The following is a 25,615-nucleotide window of genomic DNA, read 5'->3' on the forward strand; positions in this document are numbered from 1 at the left end:
TCCTTTGGACCCCATCTATTAAGACCCCAGTATCCCTTATAGATGCTAGAGAAATATAGATTTAGGACAAGCGTCCAACTGTCTATCCATCATCTCCTTTAGGGAAGATGCTGTAAGGATAGGTAAGGTTGAGCTTTTGACTAAACGTGTCAATCCACTGTTGGGGGATTTCCCCACTTAGCACAATCAGCTGCTGTAATAGGGTAAAAGGAAGTCAGCCGTTTAGGTACATGGAACTTTTTTCTATGAGCCTTCCACGCTTCACCCATGATTTTAGTGAAGTGATCAGAGTGAGGAGATTCTGCCACAACTACCTTCTAGCGTTTCTAAGAGGGTCCTATGCTTCCCTTATGCTGACATTACCAACCAGGTCCCCTGGACTCTAGAGTGTCCCTGCTCCAGTAACCATGTGGCCTGGTGGTCTAGTGGAGTCCTAGACGAAGCCGGTGTCCACATCAGCACCTCCAGTCTGTCACGAAGACCGAAGATAGGACTGCTGGACATGCAGGTTCCCGCAAGCGGGAGCCCGCCTTACCTGTCTCCGAAGTTCCGAATGCAGTCCAGGGCATCGCTGTGGGACCCTGCTAGCTAGGTCTCCAGGGTGATGGAGCAGCATACCTGTGGATTCCTATGGAGCCTAAATAAGAAAAAAAGGAATGCAACATTGGATTCACCAGCTGCTGTTTACAAATGGCCCCTGGGAAGTATTGAGCTGCACGTGCCTCTTGGGCAAGCAGTTCTATGGCCTTAACTAAAGGAAAAAAAAAGATAATATTTCACATTTTAAACACTAACTTCACTGTTATCTAGTAAACTGTACCATGTTAGATAGTACAGGACTTTAGATGGTGTGGATACGCACCTCATCATTCTGAATGGAGTCTGGAGACAAGCTTATATGTTGTATATATTTCTTAATATCACCGATCATCTGCAGAGGAGGGAAGAACATTTATGTATAGATTATACGTGTAACAGCAATATATGCTGATAACAACAGACCAATACCTATTAGTTTATTACCTACAGTAAACTAATTATTGGCCATTTGAATAACTATGTTTCCAAACTATTTGTTTTCAAACTCAGTTATTTGAATTCCTAATGTAATCATCTCCTCTGCTGGGAAAGAGTTGCATGAATCCACCACAAATCTGTAACATTTCCATCATTTATGTCCATTGTACCATAATAAAGACCAGCGCTAGTCTTATTTGCATTATTCTGGAGGGGAGATGTCTCAAATCTTCAGTCAGCTTCTGTCAAGTTATAGACTATATTGAGGGAGGGGGCCTGGACTGCACACACTAGCTACTTATAATGGGATGTACTACCTTGCTGGGACGTAGTACCACAATATAGGATCAAGAGAGCAGGTGCACCATACAACCATTAGAATTATAATAAATTTGATTATATAATACATTCATTATACATATCTGAGGTTCTTGGCATACATTGGCCAACATATGAGCATGGCCACCAATCGCCCTGGTGACCTCAATCGGACAGGTCCCTAACATTATAGGGGTTCATCTCTGGGGCGCAGGGCACCCCCAAACCATCCCAGGGAATCACACAAATAAAGGATAGCAGTGAAAAAAAATCAGTGTTAGGCAAGTGAAAGTAGCTGCTGAGTATTGGAAAGGAGGGCTGCAGTTCTAATGGTTGTATGGTGCACCTGCTCTCTTGTTCCTATAATGTTATAGACTATACCAGATAAATGACAGAAGATGACTACTGCTATGGGAAACTTCTCATCTTTGTCGCACTCAAAATTTGATATACCTCCCCCCTTAGAGAGGAAGGATCCATTATTGTCTCTGTTAAATTGGACTGTTTGTGTATAATGTTATTTGTTTTGTAATAGATAATAATGATTTTAATACCTTTTCTGTTAGATGTGAGATCATGTTCTTTGCCTCTCTCTGCATGTCTATATCAATGTTTTGAAGCTGAGTATTCAATGCCTTCTGCACCTGCTGTTTCCCATCTGTGCCGCACGACTGTTCCACCGCTGTCTCCAGAGACTTCCAGTCTAGATCTCGGAGGACGTTGCCCATGAACTTCCGCACGTGTTCGATGTTATTTAAGATTATACAGAGCTGTTCATACAAATTCAGTAAAGGCAGAGAGTTATGAAAGCAATGCAGAAGGGACGCATGCAGGCAGACTTCTGAAAACGTCAAGGGGTGGCATAACAAGGCTCTCCAGCTGTTACCATATTACATCTGCCATATGCTTTACATACACAACAAAAGTTGCACAGACTTATGTGACTAAGGAGGTATATCAAACCTTCTAATGAAGACAAGTAGAGGTGTTGCCGCCCCTCCCCCCCCAGCAGCCAATGATGCTCTAGCTAACATTATATAGACTGAATTGAACTAGATAAATGGTAGCTAGAATCTAATTGGTTGCTTTAGGAGGTTTGTCCCCACTATTAACTTTATGGCAAACTAGTGCATCTGTTTTACCGAATGGACATGCTACCAGTAATTATTTATGACACTGCAGCCTATCAAGTCACCAGGAATTATCAAATTGATATAGGTAGCAGAAACATCACTATGGTACAAAAGGCAGAACTACTGTGCAATGGTCATGAACTTAATGAGGGCAGATAGAGATCGGTTTCCTTGCTTTTAATGAACTCAGACTAAGAAGCAGAGTTGATAATATTTCTGCCTGGCTCACTTGATATTTTCTGTTAGGGCCAGGAAACACAGCTTTCATACAGTGGTCTGATAGTCTCCCTAGCCACCAGGGATGAGATCTGGAAATTAGCCACCAGCATTTGTCACTATCCTACAGAGCTAGGTATTGCTAACTATACACCACAGAGGAGATATCATTGCCCACTAGACATTAGGTTAGTCTCAGCTTTGCATACCAACAAACAGAATGTGCTTAAAGATGTACACTAGACAGCAGAGTGAGTGTATGGAACTACAAACAGTGGGATCTAGAGTAAGCTCCTAGGCAGGAAGGGGACTGAGACCAAATGTTTGCACCCAAGTCCATAGACCATTAGTTATGCCATGATAATGCCACTATTTCCTAGTAAAATTATATGCTCTGCCCAAATAATGTCTGTCTCTGCTATATTCAGGGAATGGGTAGAGGTGCCTCTTCTGCTAAGTCACTGTGTTAAATCTCTTTAGGCCAAACCAACATGCAGGCAGCCACTGGACATTTGAGTTGAGTGCAGCAGCAGTTATATCATTTTCTTTGCTTTAGGCTGGATCATTATGATAGACAGAATAAGACTGCTGTTTTTGTAACCAAACCCGTACAACGTCTGTATAAGACCATAGCCACCAGGTGTGGGTTAGGAGTCAAGATGTAGGTTAACAATATAGTGAAATGTATAAAGCTAAATATACATGTGACATTTTAACTGACATCTCCATTCGTCACCATGTCACATCTTACCTGCTCCGTAACAACAGCTTGTCCAGCTGTCTGGTGGCTTTTGTCAACTTTACGTTTAATCACTTCTGAATAATATATTGCTGATTTGCATATATCCTGAAACATCAAAAGGCCAAGTAAAAATACAGACACACATATCAATAGAACAGAATTAAAAAAAAAAAAAAACTGGTAAACTGCTTACATTTTTTTTTTTGCCTTGTACAAAATGTTACTGCAGCAACTGAGGTGTGTAAGCAATAAGGGACACTTGTTGTTTTACTAACTGCTAATCACATTTTATCATAAAATACGATTTTGATTACCTACCGGTAAACCCTTTTCTCATAGTCCGAAGGGGATACTGGGAATCCATTGAGTACCATGGGGTATAGACGGGTCCACTAGGAACCTTAAGCACTTTAAGAATTTGATAGTGTGGGCCAGCTCCTCCCTCTATATCCCTCACTACCAGACTCATAGGTATATGCAATTGCGGTCGAATTCCCGAAATTGTCGAATTTCGGGTCATTTTCGACCAAAAAAAAAAATCGCCTATGCAATTCAGTGCTTTCCGACCAAAAAACGGACTTTCAAAATTCGACTTTTTGAAATTCGAATTTTTGTAAATTCGACTTTTCTGCAATGATACAAGTGCTGCAATTCGACCAAAGCATATTCAATTCAAGTTTGGAAATTCGACAGCAGTGCTTTTAGACAGCAAATTCGTCATTTTCAATCCGCCACACTTTGGAGGGTGAAAACAAATAAAAAAAATTTAAACATGTTTTTTTTTGTGTTTTTTTGGGGGGGAATAGCAGATCTATTTATATTAGAAGGGATTAGGTATTTTTTTTTTTTTTTTGGAGGCACAAATATTATTTATATATTTTTTAAAATATTATTTTTTTTTTTTTTTTTTTTATGCTGGAACGGTGAAATCATAAAAAAAAATGGCGTGGGGTCCCCCCTCCAAAGCATAACCAGCCTCGGGCTCTTCGAGCTGGTCCTGGTTCTAAAAATGCGGGGAAAAAATTGACAGGGGATCCCCCGTATTTTTAAAACCAGCACCGGGCTCTGCGCCTGGTGCTGGTGCCAAAAATACGGGGGACAAAAAGAGTAGGGGTCCCCCGTATTTTTAACACCAGCATCGGGCTCCACTAGCTGGACAGATAATGCCACAGCCGGGGGTCACTTTTATGCCGTGCCCTGCGGCCGTGGCATTAAATATCCAACTAGTCACCCCTGGCCGGGGTACCCTGGGGGAGTGGGGACCCCTTCAATCAAGGGGTCCCCCCCCAGCCACCCAAGGGCCAGGGGTGAAGCCCGAGGCTGTCCCCCCCCATCCAATGGGCTGCGGATGGGGGGGCTGATAGCCTTTTGTGATAATAAAAAGATATTGTTTTTTCCAGTAGTACTACAAGTCCCAGCAAGCCTCCCCCGCAAGCTGGTACTTGGAGAACCACAAGTACCAGCATGCGGGAGAAAAACGGGCCCGCTGGTACCTGTAGTACTACTGGGAAATAAATACCCAAATAAAAACAGGACACACACACCGTCGACAGTAAAACTTTATTTCATACGTCGACACACACATACTTACCTATGTTCACACGCCGACATCGGTCCTCTTCTCCATGTAGAATCCACGGATACCTGAAAAGAAAAGATCAATATACTCACCTCAGCCATGGTCCAGAGATAAATCCACGTACTTGGCAAAAAAACAAACCGAACACCCGCTCCATGCCGGACTGAAAGGGGTCCCATGCTGACACATGGGACACCTTTCCACGAATGAGACCTGTCAGTGACAGCTGTCACAGAAAGGTCTCTAAGCCAATCAGGAAGCGCAACTTCGTTGCGCTCACCTGATTGGCTGTGCGCTGTCTGTACTGTGACAGCACATCGCAAAGCCGCTCCATTACTTTCAATGGTGGGAACTTAGCGGCTAGCGGTAAGGTCACCCGCCGGTCAGCGGCTGACCGGCGGGTGACCCCACCGCTACCCGCAAAGTTCCCACCATTGAAAGTAATGGAGCGGCTTTGCGATGTGCTGTCACAGTACAGACAGCGCACAGCCAATCAGGTGAGCACCACGGAAGTAGTGCTTCCTGATTGGCTGAAGGGACTTCAGTGACAGGAGTCACGTGATGTCCCGGCATTCGGGAGAAAGGGGTCTGATGTGAAAGCATTGGACCCCTTTCTAGTCCGGTATGGAGCGGGTATTTGCGTTTTCTTTTTTTTTTACAAGTACGTGGATTTATCTCTCTGGACGTGGATTTATCTCTGGACGCTGGAAGGTGAGTATCATTTTTTCACAGGTACCCTCGGATCGTCGGAGACCGTGGCAGTCGGCGTGTCAACATAGGTAAGTATGTGTGTGTCGGTAGTGTGTAATAAAGTTTTACTGTCACGGTGTGTGTGTCCTGTTTTTTTTGGGGTATTTTTTCCCCAGTAGTACTACAGGTACCAGCGGGCCCGTTTTTCTCCCGCATGCTGGTACTTGTGGTTCTCCAAGTACCAGCTTGCGGGGGAGGCTTGCTGGGACTTGTAGTACTACTGGAAAAAAAACAATATCTTTTTATTATCACAAAAGGCTATCAGCCCCCCCATCCGCAGCCCATTGGATGGGGGGGGACAGCCTCGGGCTTCACCCCTGGCCCTTGGGTGGCTGGGGGGGGGGGACCCCTTGATTGAAGGGGTCCCCACTCCCCCAGGGTACCCCGGCCAGGGGTGACTAGTTGGATATTTAATGCCACGGCCACAGGGCACGGCATAAAAGTGACCCCCGGCTGTGGCATTATCTGTCCAGCTAGTGGAGCCCGATGCTGGTGTTAAAAATACGGGGGACCCCTACTCTTTTTGTCCCCCGTATTTTTGGCACCAGCACCAGGCGCAGAGCCCGGTGCTGGTTTTAAAAATACGGGGGATCCCTGGCCAATTTTCCCCCGGATTTTTAGAACCAGGACCAGCTCGATGAGCCCGAGGCTGGTTATGCTTTGGAGGGGGGACCCCACGCCATTTTTTTTTCCGGGTTTTTCCCGTTTTTTACCGTTTTTTAAAATCGCGGCAAAATCCGCCAAATCGGCCGATTTTCGCCCGCGACTCTGGCGAATCCGTTTTTCATTGAATATGGTGAATTCCGGAAGCCACCTTCCGGAATTCACCTGGCGAATTTAGTCGAATTAAAAAACGGAGAAAAATTGCCGCGATTCGCCGTGAATTGCATATACCCCTCAGTCTAGGAAATTGTGCCCGAGGAGACGGACATACTTTGAGAGAAGGATAGATAAGGAAAGTGGTTAGATTACGAACCAGGACACACAGAACAAGAGGAAAGCCATGCTAGCCAAACTTGAAACCAGGAACAGCAACAGCTGAACCAACCAGAATACTTAACAATGCCGGGCGGGCGTCCAGTATTAGTAATTAAAATCCTATTTTCTCTCACGTCCTTGGGGATACTGGGAATCTATTTAGTACCATGGGGAAGTACCAAAGCTCCCAAATCGGGTGGGAGAGTGCTGAGGTTCCTGCAGAACTGATTGACCAAACTGAAGGTCCTCAGAGGCCAATTATCGAACTTGTAAAACTTTGCAAACGTGTTCGAACCTGACCAAGTAGCTGCTTGGCAGAGCTGTAAAGCCAAGACACCCTAGGTAGCCGCCCAAGAACAACCCACCGACCTAGTAGAGTGGGCCTGTACTGATTTTGGAACCGGCAATCCTGCCCGTGGAATAAGCATGCTGGATAGTGAGCCTGATCCAGTGTGCAATAGACTGCTTTGAAGCAGAACACCCAATTTTAGTGGGATCATAGAGAACGGACAGCAAATCGGATTTCCTGTGAGAAGCTGTTCTCTTTACATACACCTTCAAAGCCCTCACAACATCCAAAGACTTTGAAGTAACAGAGGTGTCCGTAGCAGCCGGAACCACAATATGTTGGTTGATGTGAAACGCGGACACTAACTTAGGAAGAAATTGCTGACGAGTTCTAAGTTCAGCTCTGTCCTCATGGAAAATTAAGTAGGGACTCTTGTGAGACAACACCCCTAGCTCCGACACACGTTTTGCTGAAGCCAAGGCCAACAGTGTGATGGTCTTCCATGTAAGGTACTTTTCGTCAACCTCCTGTCATGGTTCAAACCAGTCCGATTGGAGGAACTGCAGCACCAAATTTAGATCCCAAGGTGCCGTGGGAGGCACACAGGGAGGCTGGATGTGCAGAACACCTTTCAAGAACATCTGGACCTCAGGGAGAGAAGCCAATTATTTCTGAAAGTAAATAGACAAGGCCGAAATCTGGACTTTAATGGAGACTAGGCGTAGGCCCACATCCACTCCCGACTGCAGAAAGAGCAGGAGACGTCCCAAATGAAATTCCACCACAGAATATTGTCTGCTCTCACACCAAGAGACATACTTCTTCCATATACGGTGGTAATGTTTAGACGTTACCCCCTTCCTGGCTTGGATCACAGTCGGGATGACACTGTCAGGAATCACTCTCCTGGCTAGAATCAGCTGTTCAACTTCCATGCCGTTAAACGTAGCCATAGTAAGTCTTGATAGACGAACGGGCCCTGTTGCAGTAGATCCTCACGAAGAGGAAGAGGCCACGGATCTTCGATCAGCATCTCGAGAAGATCCACGTACCAGGCCCTTCGAGGCCAGTCTGGAGCAATGAGGATTGCTTTAACCTTTTTCCTTTCTATTCTCTTTAGAATTCTTGGGATCAGAGGAAGTGGGGGAAATACATACACCAGCTGGTAGACCCACGGAGTTGTCAGAGTGTCTACCGCCACCGCTTGTGGGTCTCTCGACCTGGAACAATACCGCTTGAGCTTCTTGTTGACTCGAGAGGCCATCATGTCAATCTGTGGATATCCCCACTGACGTGTTAACCATTGGAACACCTCCAGGTGGAGGCCCCACTCCCCCGGTGCAGGTCGTGTCTGCTGAGGAAGTCTGCTTCCCAGTTGTCTACTCCCGGAATGAAGACCGCCGACAACGACACAGTGTGTTTTTCCGCCCAGAGAACTTTTGACACCTCTGACATTGCTGCTCTGCTTTTCATTCCGCCCTGTCGGTTTATGTACGTTACCGCCATTACATTGTCCGACTGGACTTGAATGGCCTGATTCTGAAGTAGGGATGAGGCCGCAGAAGGGCGTTGTAGATTGCCCTGAGTACCAAGATATTTATTGGAAGGATGACTTCCCAACTTGACCATCTTCCTTGAAACTGCACCCCCTGGGTGTCTGCTCCCCAACCTCTGAGGCTTGCGTCTGTGGTTAGCAGAATCCAATTCTGAATCCCGAACCTCCGACCCTCGACAAGGTGAGAAGTCTTAAGCCACCACAGAAGGCAGATTCTGGCTCTTGGTAACAGACATATCCTCTGGTGCATGTGAAGATGTGATCCGGACCATTTGTCCAACAGATCTAGCTGGAAGGGCCTCGCATGAAACCTTCCGCACTGAAGCGCCTTGTAAGAGGCCACCATTTTCCCCAGAAAGTGAATGCACACATGCACCGAGATCTGGGTTGGCTTCAGGACAGCCCGAACCATCGACTGGATTACCATAGCCTTCTCCAAGGGAAGAAACACTCTCAGACTCTGTGTCAGTATCATTCCCAGGAAAGGAAGCCTCTGCGTCGGTTCCAGGTGAGATTTTGGTAAGTTCAGAATCCACCCCGTGATCCAGGAGTAGTCTGGTTGCAAGGCCAATGCTGTCCAACAACCGCTCCCTGGACAGTGCCTTTATCAGAAGATCATCCAGCTACGGAATTATGTTCACTTCCTGTTTGCAGAGGAGAAACATCATCTCTGCCATCACTTTGGTGAACACTCTCGGTGCTGCGGAGAGACCAAATGGCAGGGCCTGAAAAATGGCAGTGACAGTCCTGCAGTGCAAACCGTAGATAAGCCTGATGAGGCGGCCAAATCGGAATGTTAAGGTACGCATCCTTGATATCCAGAGACACTAGGAATTCCCCTTCCTCCAGACCTGAGATCACCGCTCTCAGAGACTGCATCTTGAATTTGAACACTTGTAAGTACGGGTTCAACGACTTGAGGTTCAAAATTGGTCTTACCGAACCATCCGGTTTAGTTACTACAAACAAGTTGGAATAATACCCCTTGTTTTGCAGATGAGGTGGAACTGGAACAATGACCCGAGTCTGTACCAGTTTTTGAATTGTGTCCTCTAAGGTTATACTTGCCTCTTGCAAAACTGGTAAGCCTGATTTGAAGAATCTGTGAGGTGGAAGCTCCTGAAACTCCAGTCTGTAGCCCTGGGAAATAAGATCTATGATCCAGGGATCCTGGCACGAACCTGTCCAGTTGTGACTAAAATTTTTTTAGCCTGGCTCCCACCAGCCAGTCTTCCAGGCATCGCGGTCCACCGTCATGCTGAAGGCTTTAAAGAAGCAGAGTTTGAGCTCTGTTCCTGAGAACCGGCAGTTGCTGGTTTGCGTGGTTTACCTCTAGCGCCTCTGGTGGCTGTAGAAGAACCTCTGATTTTGCCCTTAAACTTGGCAGTCCGAAAGGACTGTAGATTAGGTCATTAGTAGGCCTTTCTGGCTGGGGGAGCTGCAGAAGGAAGATATGTGGACTTACCAGCAGTAGCTTTGGAGATCCATTTGTCTAGTTCATCTCCAAATAAGGCCTCTCCTGTGAAGGGAAGTCCTACCTTGCCTTTCCTGGAGTCCGCATCAGCCGTCCGCTGGCATAGCCATAAGCCTCTGCGTGTTGACACTGCCATAGCAGTGGTGCGTGCATTAAGCAAGCCTATTTCTTTTATGGCTTCCATCATAAAATTTGCAGAGTCCTGTATATGTTGCAGGCAAGGTATCTAACCCCTCAAGTAGGTTACCCGACCATTTGGCGATGGCCTTCGTAATCCACCCACATGCTATAGTGGGTCTTTGGGCCACCCCAGCAGCTGTATACAAAGATTTGAGTGTAGTCTCAATTCTTCGATCAGCCATGTCTTTTAGAGAGGCTGCACCCGGGACAGGCAATACAATTTTCCGTGACAGCCTGGATATTGATGCATCCACTATCAGTGGATTTTCCCATTTTTTTCCTATTCTCAGGAGGAAAATTAAAAGATGATATCAAGCTTTAGGGATTTGAAATTTCCTATCAGGATTAACCCACGGTTATTCAAACAGGGTATTTAGTTCCTTTAACACAGGAAAAGTGGCTGAGGATTTCTTTTTTATATTAAAATAAGATTCCTCAGTCTCCTCTGTCACCTTATCAGGGATATGCAGAACTTCTCTGATAGCTTCTATGATGGCCTCTATTCACTGTGACAGAGTAGTCTCCCCCACCTCTGAGTCCACCTCCCCCTCATCATCAGAGTCAGATTGCAGGATATGGGCCAAAGGACGTTTTTGCGGACAAATGGCAGGGGACTGAGACGCTGGTTTGGGTACTGAGTCTCTTTTCATCGATTGCCTTAAGTATTGTGTCTCTTTCTCATTGCGGGACAATTTAGTAGAAATATTGGTAATCATTCCCTTAATGGAGTCCAGCCAAGCTGGCTCTGCCCCGCTAGCCTGGGAAGGTACACAGCACTGAGTACACTGCAGTGAACCCCATGGAGAAGAGGAACACTTAATGCACAATTAACCCACAAAGAGCCCTTCCAGGGAGACACAGAGATAGGAGCCGGCACACAGCACCCATACTGCTAATGCCAAGCTTAGCCGGGTCGCAGACTAAGTATCCAGATTGGGGACTTAGTACACTAGTAAGTGTTTCCCCCCTGCTATTATTATTATTATTATTATTATTATTATTATTATTATCCTTTATTTATATGGCGCCACAAGGGTTCCGCAGCGCCCAATTACAGTGTACATATGCACATAGTCAAAACAGGAAAACAGTGATTTACAGTTGACAATATAGGACAAGTACAGGGTAACTAAGCATATCTACACCAGTAAACAACATAGAGATAAGTTCCAGGTGGCCAAAAAACTGCAGGATCTGGGCAGTTGAGGATTATTAAAGTAAGAAAAGTATAAGCACATGAGGGAAGAGGGCCCTACTCGTGAGAGCTTACATTCTAAGGGGAGGGGTAGACAGACAGGGGTGACACAGATGGGGTACATAGAGAGCGTGGAACAAAGGGTTAGGATGAGATTTGGCTGGGTTTGGTAAAGAAATGGGTCTTAAGAGCCCGTTTGAAGTTTTGTAGAGAGGTGGAGAGTCTGAGGGGGAGAGATAAAGAATTCCAGAGAAAGGGAGCAGCACGTGAAAAATCTTGGAGATAGGAGTGGGAGGAAGTAATCAGAAGACAGGAGAGTTGGCGTGCATTAGCAGAGCGAAGAGGACGGGTGGGAGAGTAAAGGGAGACAAGGTCAGAGATGTAGATGGGAGAGGAGTGGGTGAGTGCTTTGTGAGTGTGAGAAGTTTGAATTGGATTCAGAAAGGGAAGGGAAGCCATTGAAGGGCCTGTAGGAGAGGGGAGGTAGACGTGTGCGTTTGGTGAGGAAGATGAGCCGGGCAGCAGCATTGAGGATAGACCCCCTGGTACCGCTGAGGTAATCTGGAGTCTGCCCGGAGGAGCTGCGCGTCCCTCTCAGTCAGCGTCTGTGTCCACTGCAGAGGGAAAATGGCACTGGTGAGCTGCTGGATCCGCTCATAGTGAAGCCCCGCCCCTTCAATGGCACGCGGTCTTCCCGCACTTTTTTATACTGGCTGAGGTAATTTTGTGCCTAAAATGGAGTCAGCCCCCTTTTAAGTCTGTAATGCCAGTCTGGGTACTGTGTACACATATAGTGTACTGAGACTCAGTTCGCTCCCTCAGAAGCCGTGCGTCTGCACTGTGTACTGAGTCTGGAGACCCAGTCTGCCCCATGTAGAAGCTGTGCGTCTCCGTACCCTCATGCCGCCATAATGGCCGGCGACCCACTAACCGGGCTTCCCGCTTTTTTTATACTGGCTGAGGTAATTTATTTCTTAAAATGGGGTCAGATCCTTTTTAAGTCTGTGTTTGCCAGTGTGGGTACTGTGTACAGTGTGCTGAGACTCAGTTCGCCCCCTCAGAAGCTGTGCGTCTACACTGTGTACTGAGTCTGGAGACGCAGTCTGCCCCGGTTAGAAGCCGTGCGCCTTCGTACCCTCATGCCGCCATAATGGCCGTCGACCCGCTATCTTGGACGCCGGCTTAGTACTCACCACTCTTCTTTCTTCTGGCTCTGTTATGGGGTGGTGGCGTGCTGCGGGAATGTACGCTCGCTGTGGTGGGGCTTGCGAATAGTTCCCTCAGGAGCTAGTGTCCTGTCAGCAGGGAACTGGACCATTAACCCTTCAAGAGGTTGGGCCGTTCCCCCTTCCCCCTAAGTCCCACGAAGCAGGCAGGCTGGTGCCATCCAGTCCTGCCTGCAATTAACAAACAGATAAAATAAATGCAGAAAACTCTTCAGGAGCTTCCAGCGACGTGACCGGCTCCTCCAGGCACATTTTCTAAACTGAGTCTGGTAGGAGGGGCATAGAGGGAGGAGCCAGTGCACACTATCAAATTCTTAAAGTACCCAAGGCTCCTAGTGGACCCGTCTATACCCCAGGGACGTGCAGTCAGGGGAGGCAGTGCCTCCCCTGTCATTAATGATTACAATAATAAACAGATACTTATGACACATTTTGTGTCATAAGTATATGCTATATATTATTGTATTCATTTTTTACAATGTAAAAATTGGTTTAAATTAGTTTCGGAGGCACAGAGAGCGGTGCCTCCCGCAGCCAATAATAGAGGATCGGAAGCGGGGGGCACATGAAAATGAGCTGGAAAAAGCCCATTTAATAAAGCGCTGTAAGCGGCACTAGTGTGAGTGCCTCAGTAACAGGGGCGTGCTTTCAGCCCATATGGAAGCATGCCCCTGTCTCTGAGGCAGATATGATTGGACGCTCTCCCTGGAGTACAGCCCACCTTCAAAGGGACTGACTCCTTGTTGTCCAGTGTCCACCCAGAAAGAGGCCCCTGCACCAGTGTCCTCTGTCCCCCTGCACTACTCACCGCTCACTGATCGCCGCTAAAAGCCGTGGGTAGCCGCTCTCAGTCCCACCAGGATTGGCCCTACCGTTACTCCAGGTAAGAGCCGGCGTTACACGGGGGCACAGTAGCCTGACATACTTGAGCCTCCACCATCTTCGGCTCATGAACTACGCGCTCCGGCCCCACCACTGGTCAGTGTCCCCACTGCCTAAGTCAGCAGCGCAGCCAGAGAGCCGGCCAGTGTGTATAGCCAGCCGGTGTCCGTGCTGAGCGCTGCTGTCTACTGACCATGGGCTGCCCTGCGCTCTGTTTCAAAGAGCAGGGCAGCCCATGGTTAGTACACAGCAGCGCTCAGCACGGAGATGTGTATAATGTGCTGGGGTATAAGGGCAGGGGGCGCAATTACTCCTTGTGTGCTGTGGGAAAAGGGGAGGGGGGCAATTACGCCATGTGTTCCGAGGGAAAAGGGGAGGGGGTGGTGATTACTGCATATGGGCTAGGGTATAAAGGGAGGGTGGGGTGATTACTGTATATGTGTTCTGGGGTATAAGGGGAGTGGGGGTGATTACTGTATGTCTGCCGAGGTATAATCCCGCTTCCCTGCAGACCCTCCACTGCTATCCTTAACCCCGGGCGATTCTGCTGCCCAGGCCCTGGCTGCTGCTGCTCCCAAGACTTTGCGGGCATGGGTGGCGGCATTGGATTGGGAATTAGGCGGTGGTAGTGGGCATGCCTCACCAGCCACTGATCTCACTGCACGCCACTGCTATACCCCATGGTACTAATGTGGACCCCAGCATCCTCTAGGACGTAAGAGAGAAAAAAATTCTGTACTGTGTAATTATCAGGTTTGTAGCTAATTCTGGACAATTTCAAGGAAGTAAGAGAAATAAACAAATCTGCAATTTTAATTGGGATAATAGGCCAAGATTACAATGTGCAATGGCTTTTCAATATGAGAAGTAAAGCTCGTTGCTGTGACTGGATAGAGTTGCTGTTTACAAGTAGGTATGAATGGAAGAGAAAGTCTTTTGTATAAATGCTAACTCAGAGCAACAAGGTTAAGATAAAATAGTACCTTTTGTATAAAAGTGCAATAATAAACTCACACAGGTTAAAATAACAATAAATTCCAATAATAAGCAGATGGAGGATACTAGATAGCAGGTGAAGTAGAAATCCAGTGACCTAAAATATGGTTATTGTTATTGGCTGTCCAGCAAAATAACCCTACAAATGGAGAAAGTGAATGGCTTTTGATTTATTGTTTTCAACTATACTGTACATTTGTTAATGTAATTTTATATACAGGTTGAGTATCCCTTATCCAAAATGCTTGGGACCAGAGGTATTTTGGATAACGGATTTTTCTGTATTTTGGAATAATTGCATACCATAATGAGATATCATGGTGATGGGACCTAAATCTAAGCACAGAATGCATTTATGTTACATATACACCTTATACACACAGCCTGAAGGTCATTTTAGCCAATATTTTTTATAACTTTGTGTATTAAACAAAGTTTGTGTACATTGAGCCATCAGAAAACAAAGGTTTCACTATCTCACTCTCACTCCAAAAAGTCCGTATTTCGGAATATTCCGTATTTCGGAATATTTGGATATGGGATACTCAACCTGTATAAAGTACTATATTATATTACCCTCAGTGCCCCTGTGTTTCATCTACATTGCTATGCAAATGCAGCCACTTGGACTGATTCTAGTCGCATACAAAGTGGCTGTAGTTGCGTGTGGCCTGATTTACTACGTTATGCTATTGCTGGTGCTCGTGCACCTGTAAACGGAAACCTGTGCGGTTCACTGATGTTTTGCTGACCACCACAACTGCCATCATTAGTACCTGCACTTGCACCATGCCCATGCTAGGTGCAGGAGATCTGTCAGACACAGGCCTCCCTTCCCCATACGCACGACTCAGAATCACATGGAGATTCTGTGACATGCCCGCGGCACTCCAAGTCAGGGTGGTTACTGTATGTGCGACTGCATTGTCGCCATACAGTGCACGCCCCGAAACGCCCTATTTTGCAGGAAGACAGATCCGTCCAAGTTGTTCCTGACTCAGAATAGGATGGACGAATGCAAATATGCTGCGCTGTATGCAAAAACTTGCTGTTTGCGTCCATGATCAGAGATCAGTGCGAGTCGGCCCCACTATGTGGCATATACCCACGTATTATGGAAGAATGCCCTTGGGATCCGCAGCAAATATACTGCTGAAATGATTGTATTGTAATATGAAGCAAGTGGTTCAATATCAAAGATCTGAGTATGCAGCCAAACCTTGTGCACATAAAGTGTTTAGGCTGAGGAGTCAGTAGACAGGGAAGAGGAGCTGCAGCGGAGAGAGAGATGGTGACCAGCTGACCCTCAAGAGTGGCCACTTTCCACTCTACAGCTACTGGATGAAGGTGCAGGCTGGCCCATGGCCGTCCAGTTGGACAGCAATTATTAAAAAGCACCAAAGATAACCTGCAGATAGTACTAAATGTGCAGGCCCTGCCCCCTGAGCGCATGACTTCTCACCGAGTGGACGGGGCAGTCAGCTACAGGAAGTACGGCACTGCTCGGAGCATCCCCAGATGGCTGTACAGACTACAGAGCATGTACCCCGAACATCCAGGCCCCGAACATCCAGGCCATCTAAGCACCCTGCTAGCCAGATTAAGGGACCGTGGGACAGCGATGGTGCCACCCCTAGAGCCCTGTGCGCTAGACAATGACACCGATCGTACACCACTAGTTACAGCCCTGCTACCTGCTGTATAGCCCTTTCACACAATATAACCAACAGTCTTTACGGGCTCCAGCAACTATGGACATAAAAGTCCCATCATACCCTGCTGGCCAGAGGTTGACATAGCATATCATTGCACTTCCACTGCTGGTGAACCACAGATTGCCTAAACATTATAAGTGCCTTTAAACTAAAATGACTGGGTAGATTTGTAGACGCTGCATATATCCCAAGCTCTATTTCCTCACATATATACATTGGTTCTTCAACTTACTTCAGAAAGCTGGGTTAGAAACCCAAAGGCCTCCGAGGAGTCTGGCCAAGCTAGCTGAATCCAGAACTCTTTGATTTGTGAGAAGCAGTTAGTGACATCCACCGCTGAGCTGCTGTGCTTAGAGAGAGAGTCCACATACTCCAGCTGTGCGAACAAGAGGGAATACAGAATCACTGGGAACTAATGATGTCCGCGAGTCATGCAAACTGTGCGAGATATATGATCAAGATGTAGAGACAAGACTGAGCTAAGCACAAGACATAGGGGGAGATATACTAAGGCTTGGAGAGTGATAACGTGTATAGAGATGAGTAGCAGCCAATCAGCTTGTAACTGCCAAGTGTTTGAAAAATGGCAGCGAGGATCTGATTGGCTGTTACTTTAGCTCTCTCCACTTTTTCAATGTCAAAGGCTTAGTACTGTACATCTGCCCCATAATCAGTGCATTAAACAACTGCAGAGAGAGTTTATACATCAGCTTATTTCAATAATGCTGTTCTAGATGGAACAATTCTATTTTGGCAAGGGCCCTCATTCCGAGTTGTTCGCTCGCTAGCTGCTTTTAGCAGCATTGCACACGCTAAGCCGCCGCCCTCTGGGAGTGTATCTTAGCTTAGCAGAATTGCGAACGAAAGATTAGCAGAATTGCGAATAGAAATTTCTTAGCAGTTTCTGAGTAGCTCGAGACTTACTCAGCCATTGCGATCAGTTCAGTCAGTTTCGTTCCTGGTTTAACGTCACAAACACACCCAGCGTTCGCCCAGACACTCCCCCGTTTCTTCAGACACTCCCGCGTTTTTCCCAGAAACGCCAGCGTTTTTTCGCACACTCCCATAAAACGGCCAGTTTCCGCCCAGAAACACCCACTTCCTGTCAATCACACTACGATCAGCACAACGATGAAAAAGCTTTGTTATGCCGTCGGTAAAATACCTAACTTTTGTGTAAAATAACTAAGCGCATGCGCTCTGCGAACATTGCGCATGCGCAGTTAGCGGATAATCGCAGTATAGCGAAAATCGGCAACGAGCGAACAACTCGGAATGAGGGCCAATGTCTTTTATATTAGCTGTAAGGGTTATATGGTACTGCACGCCTATTACAAGAGAAACAAGTAGTAACTTTATATTACTCAACATGAAAACAAATACTACAAATCTGCATAAAGCATAATGTATAAAGCAGGGTATCCAAGGTGTGACACGCCAGCTGCTGTGGAACTACACATCCCAGCATGCCTTGCCACAGTTTTACCATGCCCTAACAGCTGGGATATGTAGTACAACAGCAGCTGGAATGCCATTTTCTCTATTCCTGGTATAAAATATTGCAACATAAAATGTAGCTGCAACGTAGTATAAACTCAGCCTGAACTGAACTCCCTGCCTCTACCATACGAGCAGGAGTGTCTCTGGTCAACACTGGAACACTTCCCAAGGTCCCCATTAGGCACATAACCTCACTCAAGAATAATACTGGCACCACAGTGGGTTAAAGTGTTTCTCACTTAAGTGTATTCATCTATATGTACTATTGGTGGGCTGTAAAGGCTACAGCTGAATAGAGGAAAGCTAGGGCCATTGGATACATAGGGGGAAATGTTTCAAGCTTTCTAAGTGGAGAACTGGATTCCTGTAGAAGTTGTCCATAGAAACCAATCAGCGCCTATGTTTCATTTTCCAGAATGTACTTAATAAATGCCAGGTAGAAGCTGATTTGTTGCTATGGACAAGTAGTCCGTATCCTCCTCTCTGCCCTTTAGAAGACAAGATACATTTCCCCCATAATTTGGCAAAGCCTTTTAGAAGCATAGCCACACTGGACATAGTTTATTTAAGACTAAAGTTCCAAATGACCTTGGTGAGTGTATAATTCTAGATAGTATGAGGCATTGTACATACTACACTATGAATCTACAGTATATGTATATTTTAGCATACATTTTTTTTTATTTTTAGAGGAAAAGGAATCATAAATGTGTTGCACAGTTTGCCACTTCATGGAACACCAGTAATGTAACCTATATGTCTGAAGTAGAGATGAGCGGGTTCGGTTTTACTCGGATTGACCCGAATCTCCTTATTGGCTCACGGACGACACGTGTTTTGGTTAGCCAATAAGAAAAATCCAGAAAAAAATAACTTTCTGGCGTTAAGAACCGAGTAAATCCGAACCCGCTCATCTCTAGTCTTAAGGCCTTATTTGGTAATTTCATGAAATCCAAATACAGTTTTGCTCATCGTGTTCCATACCAAATTGACAGCACATGTGCAGTTTTTCTTAGGCACAAGAAACGTCCAGCAGCATTTTAGCACATGGTGTTGCAGAAAACATTGCATACGACTGAATGAAAAATATGTTTTTGTATTTTATTTCTTTGATATCTGTGCTTCCTCATTAATTTTAGCACCTTTCCTGTGTCAAGAGTGTCTATCATTGTAGGGAGATATCCCACAAGGGCCCCAGTGTCTGGGGGCCCAGCCCCCTAGAGTAGCAGTGGCATTATAGGGCCGTAATTGTGCTGGTGGCACCTGCTCCTGCATCTGTTTGCAGTGGCAAACGCAGGATTTCTAGAGGGGGTTTCCAAATGTAATACACAGTCTTCCACTCTGCAGAACATGGAATACAGTATTAAATTAACATGTAACACTATAGACGGTCTATAGTATAGATTGTATCAAACATTTAAATAATATAAATAAGATAAGTGGTCATGAAAAAGGTTAAACATACTATAATAAATATATACGCAAACACAATGGAACCAGTACTACACTTTCTAAGCACACATTCTTCCACCTCATGATAAGGCTCCTGTCTCTTCTTCCTGGTAGCTACTCTCTGGTCCAGTGCACTGATTGAGTGCTCAGATCCACACACCGCAAACTTGATAGAAGAAGCTGCTACCACTGGGCATGTGTAGTAGCTCTGCTCTGTCTCTTAACTTGCATGATGTGGCAGCAGCTCTAGTAATCGTATTATATACCGTTGGTATTGTCAAAATTTGAGCCAAGAGTAGGGGGGTTTCCGGGCAACCAGAACCCCCTCCCCCCTGCGTTTGCCTATGGTTTGCAGAGGGGTCCTGAACGGTGAACATTAAGATTTTTCCTCTTTCCCAACTAACAGTTTCCCCGCTTGGAAAAGTAAATCAATAATGGCAATGACATTATATACACAGTATTTCAGAACTGTTCGTAGTCAGTATGTATATTATTCAGCTGTACAACCAACCAGATAGACAAGACTTCTGTAATTATTAAACTATTCAACACAGGTCTGACTATGACGCATGACAGGTAATTACAAATCCTCTGAAGCTTACAGTTATGTAATTAAAGTCCTTTCAGTAGGGTCTCTCTGTCTCGTTACATCTTCTGTGCTTTACACTGGTCCCTTTATTAACCTCAGTTCCCTAAATATAAAAGGCCCAAGTCCCCAGGAGACCGGAGATGATAAGGAGTTTGCAGATTCCAAAGAGTTCCTAATATAGCATCTGACTCTCTTTCATGTTTGTTTCTGAACCGGAGTCACCGACAGAGGCCATTAAAAAAAAAAGGAGATCAGCTGAGTAAGCCTCCGGCTGTAACATCTGCGCCGTAACAAAGTAGTATTCAAAGGCCGTATGTCATCCTGCAAAGCTGTATTATACTGACAGAATCATCAAACGTACAATGTAAACTGTCTCAAATATTTTACCGAAACCTGTTCTATGCCTCAGAGCAGGAGTGCTGACTCTACCTGGTGGGAAACTAAGTGGGGTCTTATTATCTTTATTGTGGTCCTGTGATTATAACATGTGTCAAACTTGGGATCCCAACTCCAAAAAACAAAATAGCTGACAATCACTTGCAGGAACCCCAGTGACAAACACAATAAAGCTACTGTATATAAACCTCAGTTCTGGCAATCTGAGCAGATGATGCATTAAGGAAAAAAAGATAAATCCTATTTTCCTATGTTATCTATCACCTTATCTACTTCCACTGCTCGCTGTATCCTGTCAGTGGCCTTTTCGTGCACAGTTTGAAGCCAAGTCTGGATGGAAACTTTAAACAGGTCGTGGAATCCCATCAAGGCCAGTGATTTGTTGTCTCTGTGGTAACAGAAAGATAATGATTGCTGTGTAGTGTGACCTGTACAATAAGGAAATCTGTAATGCTGGCTACATCAATTAAAGTACACGCTGCTCTGCATATCTACTCATTGGCTGACAGGAAAGGCTGTTGCACCCGGTGAGGCTTAATTCAGACCTGATTGCAGCGGCAAAATCTTTCTCTAATGGGCAAAACCATGTGCAATGCAGGTGGGGCAGATATAACATGTGCAGGGAGAGAGAGATTTGGGTGGGTTATATTGTGTCTGTGCAGGGTAAAAACTGTCTGCTCTATTTTTACACTGCAATTTAGATTTCAGTTTGAACACACCCCACCCAAATCTAACGCTCTCTGCACATGTTATATCTGCCCCACCTGCACTGCACATGGTTTTGCCTATTACAGAAAAACTTTGTGGCTGTAATCAGGTCTGAATTAGGCCCTATTATATTATTTTATGTGGGGTGAGCAAAAATCAATGATCTATAAAAGGACATGATAAGGCTTTTACACTGAATCACAATACAAATGAATAGTGACATCTTGTTCCCTATTCAGAGTCTGTGTGAAACTTAAGTCTCATCTCTGCAACTTAGTCACAGTCACATCTTAGAAACTCGAGCTGTGACTCCCTACTACCCTTGTGGTACCAGGCTGAGCTAAGACTGGACTGCGATTGGAGGTGTGCCAACAGTAGCAACAATGCTAATAATCGCAGCTCACAGTAGAAATATATTGAAGTTAATAGCCGGACTGTGCAGCTATTTAGTACCCAAGTGGCTTGGAGCATCTGAATTGGTCCGCAAAGCAGCTACAAATAAAATATTTCTTTTTCATTTCACTAATAAATATATGTGCAGACTTATCTATTCCCAATTGTGCATGGATCGGCCTTTATTTCTAAAAAACGAGGATAACTTGCAGAGCAAAATGATTTTTAAACACTGCTCCTGCTGTGTTACTAAATTTGAATAAATGATAGTTGCAAACAATCGGATCATCATTAACAGCCACGCAGTCACTACTGACTTTACACTTACAGTACACCAGGATCAGATATGATTCAAGTCACAGCCTTTCAAGAGGATTTGGTACAGTATGATTTCCTGACGGTCGGGATCCTGGTGGTCAGGAGACCACCACCGGAATCCCGACAGCAGCACATCGAGTCCTCTCACGGGCTTGCTGCGACCACCACGAGCCCGGTGGCTCGTATTACATTCCCACTCAGTTGGTGGCGTGGATCCAGGAGGAATACTGAGCGTTTGTTGGTATTCCGACCATCTATAATTCATCGGCTGTCGGGATTCTAGCGCCAGTCTCCTGACCGCTGGCATCCCGACTGTCAGGAAATTAACGGAGACCCTTTCAAGAGGCTGCATTTGAGACTCTTCAGCTGAAATGTTTGCCTTGATTTGAGATTGCACATCCAGAACACGCCCCCATTCCAAGCCCAGTCTCAGCTCCTTTCTCAGAGAGTCTCAAGTCAGGCTTGAGACAACAAAAGACACACATTGCAAAAAGACGCACATGGACATTAAAGAAAATTACATCTTGAGATTCAAAAAAGTCTCAGATTGCTTTTAAGACTGACTCTGAATAAGACCCTTTACTTCTATCTAAAGTCAAGCCTTCCAGCAAAAGACAAAAGAGGAGAACAAATCACGTACTTTAAAGGCAGGTAATCCCTAAAACGCCTCAGTTCCTTGAGGGTAATGTAAAGCTCAAATAACGTCTCCCCAATAGCATGGGTGATTCGGGGCTCTTCTTGCTCTGAGCCCAGACTCTCCATTGCAATGCTCACTTCATCAGCCACCTGTAGGGAACAGAACACAAAGTACCATAATGCTCTGAGATGTTCACATTATTAATGCATTAATGAGCCACATGGTGCATAAGACCATGAAATGTCCTCCAGACCTGTATGTTTAAATAACATAAGGTGCAATACATTCAAAAGGACAGGAGCACTCCTAAAATAGCCAGGTGTATATATCGGCATACCATACTATCCCTTTAAATGGGACACTCATGAATTACGCAGGTTCTTTAGCTGATCAAAACCAAATGAAATGCAGGCTTGCAGTCACTCACAGAACTTGTGTAGTTCATAAGTGTCCCGTTTAAAAGGATAGCATAGTAAGCATATGTATATAGGCTAGAACAATGGTAATGGTGTATGCCAGAGGTTCACAAATGCGGTCCTCAAGGCACCCCAATGGTCCAGGTTTTAGCTATATCCATGCTCGGCCACAAGTAAATTAATTAGCACCAAATTGATTTAATCATCTGTGCTGAGTCATACATATACCTAAAACCTGGACTGTTGGGGTGCCTTGAGGACCTCATTTGAGAACCTCTGGTATATGCAATAGATAATACATTGATTTTATAAAAAACGAAAAAGAATAATCATTTAATCCAAAAGTGAGAACCTGCCCATCGATAAATCTTGCAATCCCCTTTCAGTATAAGAAATAACCAAACAATATGTCTTACCAGTTTTTCTAGCTGCCTGTAGGTAATACTAAAGTAATCTACTTTGACGATACTAGGGAGAGAAGAAACACTTGTCACTTAAATGAATATACTGTATAATAATGTGATTACTATTCCATTTTCATTAACATTACAAACAACAAATGCTACATTGCTTACACTCTTAGGATAAGTGAAGGCTGTATTTAAGCTTGATGCTATTTAAACCCTGAGATTGTTGCTGCTGTTTTGTGTTAGTGTAATGTGTTTTAATGCATAGGCTTTAACTGGGGGCTTGGTGATTGACAATTGTGATGGAGGTAATGATTGCAGGTGGAGGTGTTTTGAGGGGTGGGTTTCAGTAGGCGATATAAGGCAGCCTTAAGCTGTGTACACATGGCACAATGCGCCGCACAGCCTGACATTGACTATTCAACGTGTCCAGAGCCCAGGTCTGCCGATATAGTCAATGTTGGCTGCCTGCACAGTCTATTTTTCCTTGCGATGCCGATCCCGCGGGACTATACATAGGCATCGCAAGGACTGTACACACAGTGCGATATGCCCTATAGTTTCTTACGCCTTTGACTATATAGTCAAAATCGTAGGAAAAATCACATCGTGTGTACACAGCTGTACCATTATGTTCCTCTTCATCTACCACCCCCATTGATTGTGTTACTTCGACCCTGCCTCTCTTATACTTAACCCCACAATACCAAGCATTGCAAAGCAAGGGGTCATTTCAGCATCAATCGTGTCATCAAGCCACCTGAACCACCCACTTCCCGAACGGGCAATCATGAGCGGGATGTGGTAGACCTGAATTCTCTTTTCGGAGTCCAGGAGGGCCATGTGAGTGTCAGAAGACTCCTGGAGAATAGGTAACAATACTAGGGTGGAATTAGTATGCTTAAATGTAAAGTTCAATGTCTCACAATTTGTGTGCAGCTAAACTGCTTGTAAATAATGCTTATTACTACACATACTTTTAGAATTTATTTTTATGTTTTATTTTAAAAATGTGGGATTACAGAAAGAAATGGGATGACACGTAACATCCATCTACAGTAACAATCACACTTCAGTATTATAATATTGTGGTATTATGGGGCTCACCTGGCAAAGTGCTTGTTGTACACATTCTGGCTTTTCTCTACATCTTCATGAACGGCATCAGCTAGTTTCACCAGACACCTCAGCTGTTCCACATCATTCTACAATACAGAGTATTTCACTGGGAGACTTTCACTAGAAGGCAGAAACTGAACTAAACTTTTCAACATAAAACATTTAGGGGTCTATTCATCATCCTTAAAATGTCACAATTTCTATACTCCGCAGGAGATGTAGAATTGTGACATTCATCAAACTCCAAAAATAGAATTTTAATTACCTACCGGTAAATTATTTTCTCGTAGTCCATAAGGGATATTGGGGAGACTTAGTACGATGGGGTATAGACGGGGTCCAAAGGATATGGTGAACTTTAAATTTCTTCAACTGGGTATGCTGGCTCCTCCCCTCTATGCCCCGTCCCACAGGCAGATATAGGTAAAATAGTGCCTCAAGGAGAAAGAACATACTTGAGAGAAGGAATATAACAACATTGAGTGGTGAGATTTACACACCAGCACCACTAACATAAAATGACCAGCAACAGCTGATAACAACAAACAGCAACAGCTGAACAGGTAACCATATAAAGAGAACCTGCAGAAAAGTCAACGCACTGAGGCGGACGCCAATATCCCTTAAAGACTACGAGAAAAGGATTTACTGGTAGGTAATTCAAATCCTATTTTCTCTAGCATCCATAAGGGATATTGGGTAGACTTAGTATGATGGGGACGTCCCAAAGCTTCCAGAACGGGCGGGAATGTGCGGAGACTGCTGCAGCACCACCTGCCCAAACTAGGTATACTCTTTGGCCAGGGTATCAAACTTGTAGAATTTTACAAAAGTGTTCTTCCCCGACCAGGTAGCAGCTCAGTATAGTTACAAGGCCGAGACTCCACGGGCAGCCACCCAGGAAGAGCCCACCGATCTTGTAGAGTGGGCCTTCAGAGACTTAGGAATAAGTCTAAGCCAATGAGCAATGAACTGCATTGAGGCAGGGCAACCCTTTTTCTGTGCATCATGGAGCACGAACAAGGAATCCGTATTTCTGATCCGAGCCATTCGCTTGTCATAGATCTTCAAGGCTCACACAGCATCCAATGCCTCCAGAGGAGCAGAAGTGCCAGAACTTGACGGAATCACTATAGGTTGATACAAGTGGAATGCAGAGACAACCTTCAGCAGGAACTGCTGCCTAGTCCTGAGCTCTACTCTGTCCTCATAAAAGACCAAGTAAGGACTTTTACACGATAAGGCCCCTAATTCTGAGACACGCCTAGCAGAAGCCAGGGCCAATAACATCACCGTCTTCCACGTGAGGTACTTGTCTTCTACTGTCATAAGAGGTTCAAGCCACGAGGAATGTAGGAATTCCAACACAATATTCAAATCCCAGGGTGCCGTGGGCGGCACAAAAGGAGGTTGAATGTGAAGCACCCCCTGCAAG

The 25,615-nt window shown here is 45.3% G+C and overlaps 1 protein-coding gene across 1 annotated transcript in view; it reads right to left on the reverse strand.

Moving 5' to 3' along the window:
- BAIAP3 (BAI1 associated protein 3) overlaps positions 1–25,615 on the reverse strand; it is a 353,459-nt gene that overhangs the window by 105,692 nt on the left and 222,152 nt on the right. Inside the window, exons 17-24 of the mRNA XM_063934569.1 lie at positions 24,169–24,266; positions 23,071–23,122; positions 22,242–22,387; positions 20,447–20,570; positions 16,478–16,621; positions 3,436–3,531; positions 1,890–2,105; positions 863–931 (exon numbers count right to left, since the gene is read on the reverse strand). Of these exons, the coding sequence (XP_063790639.1) occupies positions 863–931; positions 1,890–2,105; positions 3,436–3,531; positions 16,478–16,621; positions 20,447–20,570; positions 22,242–22,387; positions 23,071–23,122; positions 24,169–24,266 (945 nt within the window). The remainder of the gene's footprint in view (positions 1–862; positions 932–1,889; positions 2,106–3,435; positions 3,532–16,477; positions 16,622–20,446; positions 20,571–22,241; positions 22,388–23,070; positions 23,123–24,168; positions 24,267–25,615) is intronic.

The sequence above is a fragment of the Pseudophryne corroboree genome, chromosome 7, assembly GCF_028390025.1.
Source record: "Pseudophryne corroboree isolate aPseCor3 chromosome 7, aPseCor3.hap2, whole genome shotgun sequence".
Taxonomy (NCBI): Eukaryota; Metazoa; Chordata; class Amphibia; order Anura; family Myobatrachidae; genus Pseudophryne; species Pseudophryne corroboree.